The 7298-nt window shown below is 53.4% G+C and overlaps 1 protein-coding gene across 1 annotated transcript; it reads right to left on the bottom strand.

The window, feature by feature from the left end:
* Positions 1-419: 419 nt before the first annotated feature.
* PV07_00398 (uncharacterized protein) lies at positions 420-3007 on the bottom strand (the record flags this gene model as incomplete). The annotated part of the gene is made up of 3 exons (XM_016386846.1): positions 420-429; positions 499-1812; positions 1866-3007. The coding sequence occupies 3 exons, from the start codon at positions 3005-3007 to the stop codon at positions 420-422; spliced, it is 2466 nt and encodes an 821-aa protein (XP_016253774.1).
* Positions 3008-7298: the final 4291 nt, after the last annotated feature.

The raw sequence follows: 7298 nt of genomic DNA, 5'->3' as shown, positions 1-7298 counted from the left end.
ATTCTTCTTGGTTTTCGACGGGAAATACTACTCTAAGAGATACTAATTTTCTTTTCACCCGACAAGGAATTTATTCTTGGGTCGCTTTCAGCAAGCATAAAGAGAGCCTTTCAATCTCTTGTCTGTTAAAGGTAGGAAGGGAAGTTTATGAATACCTACCACCCTCGTATCAAAGCAGCGAGTCACTTTGAATGGGATAAAGGATCTTACTTGCCCGTTTTCGTTCTCCGACGCGAACGAAGCAGGCAGAGGTTGCTCTTTTGTTGTTATTAATAGTCTCTTGGTGGACTGGCACCGTCAACTGGCATGGGATGGATACTACCACAACATAGGTGATTTCAGTCATTTTCCGTAGGTGTTCTTGGTTCTTTAGATCATTCTTCCGGTCTGTCACTCTCCCTCTTTGTCGTCGTCATACATCACACAGCTCTGGTTTTTGCATATAAGCCACTACCTACACACATCTTACATAGTACTTGAAAATGAGGTTTTGTTCACGCCATCCCCGGGCCCAAGTCCGAAAAAAGACTGTCCCAATATGGTCTCTCGAGTTCTGGGCCCAGCTCGACATAGTCGTTCCAGATGTCTTCAAAGTCGACCAACCACGCCTGCAGCGGTTGCGCGAGCCCAGGGGCAACGGATCCGGTGGCGGGCCATTGATCGCCACCACCGAACGAATAAGGCCCGTTATTGGCGGACGATCCCAGGTTGAGGTTGAGTTGGGTGAAGGAGTCGTCGCCGCCTCCTACGCTGCTGGTGTTGGGAGGTTGGTCGCCGGGAGTGCCGTTTGTTACGGGTCGTCGGAGCGGTCGGACGATGGGCCGAACTGGGGCTGTTGTCGATAGTGTCAAGTCAGGGGCCGCCGAGTTTGAGCCGGGCGTGAACGGCAATTGAGCGAAAGAGGTGGTCATCTGGTGAGGGACGACGTTGGTGTTGGGCTGAACTGGTGCTTTGTTCTTACCACGCTCGTTGCTCGGCGGACGTAGTCTGATCTGGTACTTTCTCAATACGTCCATGAGCGATGCGAGATACGCGACGCCCAAGCCCGGCGCACTCTGATCTTGATGGAGACTGCGGCAGGCTTTCATGACTTCGGCTTTGGTGACCCTGGTCTCGTCGTCTTCGTCGTCGAAACTGTGACTGCTGCTGTTGTTGGGGGACGGTTTTTGGTTGAAGCACAGATCCATGACGAGGACGATGGTGGCCATGAATGTATGGTATATCAGATAGCCGTTGTTGAGCTGGTGACGGTCGACGACATGATTCAAATTGTCGGCTGCTTCGATCCGTGACCTTTCCTCGAGTACCGCTCGGGCTGCCTTAAGAGATATGGTGCGAGAGTACGCGTAACGCGAGTCCACCGACCCTCGAATGAGGAAAGGCTGGTGCAGTTTGCAACGCCTGGTCTTCGCTAGCATTGACAGAGCTTGACGTTGTATTCGTAACTGTGGATATCGAGCGACGACGTGCTCGCTTTGTTGGATGCTTTGTTTGTCGTTCCGGAGAAATATCGGTAGCTCTTGTAGGAAAGCACCGAAACGCTGGTCCAGCGCGATCACTTGTTGGTAATCGATGGGCGAGATGTCGTGCACAGATATGGGAATAAGGTCGACGACCTCGCGACAAAGACTTGCGAGTTTAATGCGCTGTAGATGGTAGGACATGGTTGTCGGCTCGGAGGGAGGACGGTCTATCAGCGAACTGCCGTGAATCATGTCTTTGTTGTCGATATTCCGAGGGACGTTGACCGCCATCTGTCGTGGATGCACCGAATACGTGCCCTCTTGCGGTCCTCCGGAAAGCGAAAGAACCCTTGGAATGTTTGTCAGAGAAATTAAACGACGGAGAGGGAAGAGATCACCGACCAGTCTGTTGTTACCACATTCCACCAAATTCTGCGCTTGATTTCCATATCAACTGCGCTTCGAGGTGCCCAGGATCCCGGAGCATCGATTTTGTGGAGGGACAGATCGCGTGCTCTAAAGACGTTAATGGTGAAGTAGGAATGAACACGGTGAGAGAAACCCTCGACTTCGAGAAGCAGATAGGACAATAGAATGGTCGCTTGGATCACTTCGACCATGTCACAGGACCTGTTATGGTGGTACCTCATCAAGTTCAAGGCACAGCCGGTCCAGTACGTTGACAGATGAGTCGCATCCGATTGGGAGATTGGCGAGGTCTCCTCTCCTTGATGGTGCGACATCATGGCTGAGGCGCTCGCGAATATGCTCAACAGCAGCATGAGAATACTCGGATTTGCTTGCTGGCCTTGTGAGATGTCAGTATAGCATTGGTCCAGGTGTTCGTGTACAGTGGGTATGTGTAGGATAGGTTGGAGACCATCGAGATAGTCCTTGTAGTAGTCGAGGAGAAGAACGGCTTCGGCTTTGTCGGGCAGTGCGCAGGTGATGGTCGCCTTCTTGACCAGCAGCTCTCGTAAGGCGGGGTCGGAGTTGAGCAAAGCAATGTGTTGAGCGGTAGCCACTCTGACTTCGACATCGAGTGCGCCCATGGGAAGCCAGGGATCACGTCGCAAGCCGGTTCCTTCAAGATTCTGCACGGCCTCGGCGTATTCTGATGCTGGTGTCGGGTAGAAATGCATGTCCTTGTGCCTGTCCGGACCATCTTGGGTGGCGAACGCAGCTGGCTTCGCGGAGGATGGCCATGGCCACACGCCAGCAGACCCTTGAAGAACTTCGGGTCGAGCGACGCGGTCAAGGTCGTCGCGAGAATGGAGACGGGTCTCTAGACTGAGGAATGTGCTCTCCAGACGCTTCAGCCGCTCCAAGATGATCGTGTTGTCCACGACGTCGGATGCGCTTCTGGGTTGGGGTTTCGGCTCGTTGCCACAGGAGAGGCCTCTGTAGAAGCAATTCGAGCATGGGCTCTGCCGGTCGCACTTGAGCTTCTTCTCCCGGCAGAACTGACAAGAGACGGGGTTCTGGCGGCGTCGCTTGAATGGGTTGGCTTGGCCTTGAGGCTGAGGATCTGTCGACGTTGCCATGGAAGAATGAGCTCAGCCTTCATACAAGGCGTAGAAGAGCAGTCAGTCACTTGGAGCTACTCGTCAAACACTTGAAGGCATATCAGAAGATGAAAACTGACTGCTTCCAGCGGCGGTGGAAAGATGAGATCACCGGATATACTGTCGAGGGTAGGTGAGGAGTGGCATGATGAGGATGAAGGAGAAGATTTTGGGTTGAAGCTGTGAAGGAGGACGAGGTTGAGGCAGAAAGGGCTGCAGAAGAGAGGAATAGTTGTAAAGAGTCGAGAATCCTCGGCACGGAACAGGTCGTGACAGGCGACTCTTCTGCTCAGTGCTGGGGAAAGCGGGGAAAAGTTACTGCGGAGATGGCAGGGGTTTGAGGCAATCGAAGGAGTCGTGGGAGTCGAGACGGTCGCTCCTGCCCTGCACAGAGTTTCCGAGCATACACCGAATGACCTGATCCAGCTAACCTGTTGGGAGCCTAGGGAATACAAGCTTCAATGGCTGTCATAGCACAGTGTAGCACAGTGGTCTGTCTAAAAGGGAGAGTTGGTGTCATAGGCACCCAATAGGTGTAGAAGGGGATGCCTGGGAGCTAAACCCAAGTAGGCCTAGTCTAACCACGTGACGCAATCGGTGTGGCTCTATGACTCAATGGAGGAACATAGCGAATTCTACTAGGTCCTAGGGACCGTCTAACTATACCGAGATGCCTAAGAGTACCTACTTGTAGGTAATTTATAAAGGCCTACTAGCGCCGTTCCGAGGCCTCACTAGCCTTTAGCCGAAGGCCGTCGGAGAACCTTCCCTGACCGTCATTATATAGTCCTGACACTGCCAGCAATCACAGCTCTACTTGGTCAGTTTTCCGCTACGCCCTGACGTTTTGATTCAAGTATTTAGTTGTTACATTATACCACTCCATCAATGAACCCGATCAGAGTTTTTCTCACGAACTCTCCTTGCCGACTTTCCTGAGCAGAGACTGCAACTCGGGGTAGACGGCTCGTGCTTTGCCACTGACGACCTCTTCCAGGTAAATCTGGTACGAGGTGAACTTGAGATCCGGATAGAGGCTCTTGCCGTCGAGATATCCGAGGTACTTGGCGAACTCGGGAGTGTTCTCGCCACGGATGCCCCAAGAGAGTGCGTATTGCGCGCCGACCTTCTGCGCTCGCGCCACGAAATCATCCGGGTTTTGGTTCAGCTTGACGTCGGCGTCGGCCAACTGTCGCTCATATTCCTCGGTGGGAGAGTATTTGCGCTGAATCGTCTCGCCCGACAATTTCTCGAGCAAGTCATAAATCTGGTTCGAGGTCCACAGTTCGTTGTAGACAAAGACCATCTTGTTGAGGGTCCGCTCGTCGCGGATGATGCACGCCACGTATTTGCCAATGTCTCGGACATCGGTCAGGGCGGAAAATACGTTGCCGTCGCCCGGAATGCCGCGTTGCGAAAAGCTGACGGCGTAGTCGATCTTTCCGGACGGCAGCTCGGGAAAAGAGGCCTGGTACCAATATCCGACGTCGATGATGGTGTAGGGAAGATGGAGGCGCTTCACCAGGTTGTACACAACCTCCTTCTCGTCCCTGGATCGATGGACCCCGACTGGCATGACGAGCGTGAAACCGCACGGGATGAAGCGTTTGACACCAGCCTTCTTCGCAGCGCCGACCAGAGGAATCTGTGCCAACTGGGCTCGTGGTCCGATGGTGGAGATGAGAATGTCGATGTCCCTGAGCACGTCGACAAGAGTATCCTCGGATGAGTCCATGTTTAGAGCACGCAGTTGGATACCTCGGGAGCGGAGAGCGACATTGGCCGGTTTGGACAAGGAATCTGGTCTAGTCAGAGCCACAATTTCCTGCCAGTGAGTCAGTCCAGCAGCTGCCACTACTATGGGTAAAGATAGAGAGGTAGGGAGGCAAGAGTGCATGTCTTACAAAACTTCCATCTGCAACCAGTCCCTCAAGGATGGAACTCCCTGTCTCGCCGGTCGCGCCCAGCAATCCCACCCTCGTGCTTGCCATTGACGGTGACTGACTTTTCGTGTGATCAAGGATGGCATATCACGTCCTAACAGCCGCCGCACCTACCTATATATATCATCAGGTACACTCGGTACCGTGGTAAGTAGGACTATTATTCAGCACAAGTATTCGGGATCGCTGCCGCCGTGACGTATCTCTGGCCTCGCAGTGCACAACCAGAAATTATCAATTTGCACTGTAACCACTTCATTCATTAGTAGTATAGAGCTAGGTGGTAGTCCTCTCGCGTGTGAGAAGGCGAGTCTGTGCCCTGAATGTGGTCCAAGTTCTGGGCGAGGCCTGCCGAAAGCCGCCGACTCCCGATGCGAATCGGCTCTCTTGGACATGGGCCCAACAGTCCGCAAATCAGATGACGAAAATTCCATGGAGTTTCCGGGTCTGGAGGCTCTTCATTCGCATCCCTTTTGCTCTCGTCAAAGTCATGACCTACTGCCTACCGAGGCACGACGAGTAGTAGTGCTCGCCTACTACGTTAATGACCGTGGCACTATGTAGCCTGACATACTTGATAGGTCAACTACGACCTAGTAGCTATTCCAGTTTAAATCAAGGTAAAGATCGTTCTGAGGCAATGAGGATGCCGTATCCACCCTTTATAAACCAAAAAAGGCAGAAACGATTTTGAAGAGAACCTCGCGAGGTAGCTCTCTTAACAAAAATTCGCCCTACGGCATCTTTGGAGTCGGCAACGTCACTTTTCACAACATCCCCAGAAGAGCGCGAACTATACACATGGCTCGCCTCCTGCCAAAGACGCCAGCCGACTGCCCAACCGACGAGCAGGCACTGGTGGAAACATGTCAGCAGTTCGTCCAAACAGCCTTTGGACCCAACGGCTCGAAATTCATCTACAAAGACTCGCGGGGAGGCTTGATTGGGCCCTTCCCATTTTTCCTGCACGACCCGACCGCCGCGCCCATCTTCCTGCAACTGATCGGCGCCATGGCGAAGCTGACCGGACTGCCCCAGGACGCGCGCGACACAGTCGTCCTGACGGTGGCATCCAAGTTCAGGGCGGGATACGCGTTGTACAGCCACGGAGCATCGTCGACGCAGGCAGGTACCCTCTCGCGGGAGCAGGTGGGGGAGCTGTCTAAGGGCGCGAAACCCGCAGATTTGAATGAGGGCTGCGGCGTGGCATACGATGCGGCGACGTACTTGATGAACACACCGGGACCGCTACCGCAGGCCCACTGGGACAAGTTGGTGCAGCATTTTGGGAAGGATGGGACAGTCGGGTTCGTCCATCACGTTGGCTTTTACAGTTACGTTTCGGTGATTCTGAACTCGATTGATGCTCCTGTACCTGCACCTGCACCTGCATAGTTGGTCAAAGAGTTACTGTCGAGTGACTCGGTTGAGACAGGGTTCGAGGACACTTAGCCTACTATGAAAGCAATCGATATACGTTGAGGAGATTAGCCCGCTGAATTAAATGAGTTGTACGGATCTTGTTGCTAAGGAGGCTCACTTTCTTGCCTGTCCTGGTGAGTGCGGTCGGAGCGAAGCCTTTGGCTTCAAAGCTTGACACAACGGAAGCATTTATTGTCACGAATAATGCTTCGGTACGATGTATTGAATCGAACAAGACTTACGGGGTACTACAGAGATGCCCTCTGACTGCCCCGAAGGATATTATCAAACGGTCATATCAAGATTCAAACGCTGTCGTCGGTGTTGGCAATTCCCGACCCGACTATTTAATGGTATACTTCGACTTATCGGCAGGCAGAATGACCTCGTGTGGAAACTCCACGTATCCCTTGCCCGCCACAAAGGTGACCTGCCACGGCACATCACCCGCTGTCCGATCGGACAGAGACACAAAGAGGTCGGCGTGAGCCTGGCCGCCGAGGCCGGTGAACATAGGGGTTCCATCGTCGTTTCTCTCGTCGACCCAGAAGAATCGAATGTTCTGGTCTTTGAAGAGCTGGTCCCCGAGCTCGACCATGTGTGCCGAGGCGATCTTGCCCGTTCCCAGCGTCAGCATTCCGGGAATGGGCCCTTCGTTGAGGATGTTGGCCGTGAAGACGAAGGTCTTAGGTGCCGCCGGCGGGAGAGTCTTGAAACCCTCCAGGGCGTCCCGGATCGCCACGAACACGGACGTGTTGTTGATGGCCAGGTCGGCCTCGTAGGCTTCGGTGGAGACTGAAAAGGTGTCCATCGGTTTCGTCGGGTGCCATCCAAATGCTGCGTCAAAGTTAGAATCACCTTTCGTCCGCTGACGATGTAGGTAAAACGAGTTCACTCACCGTTGT

The sequence above is a fragment of the Cladophialophora immunda genome, assembly GCF_000835495.1.
Source record: "Cladophialophora immunda strain CBS 83496 unplaced genomic scaffold supercont1.1, whole genome shotgun sequence".
Lineage (NCBI taxonomy): Eukaryota > Fungi > Ascomycota > Eurotiomycetes > Chaetothyriales > Herpotrichiellaceae > Cladophialophora > Cladophialophora immunda.
This window is presented reverse-complemented; position numbering and strand designations above follow the sequence as displayed.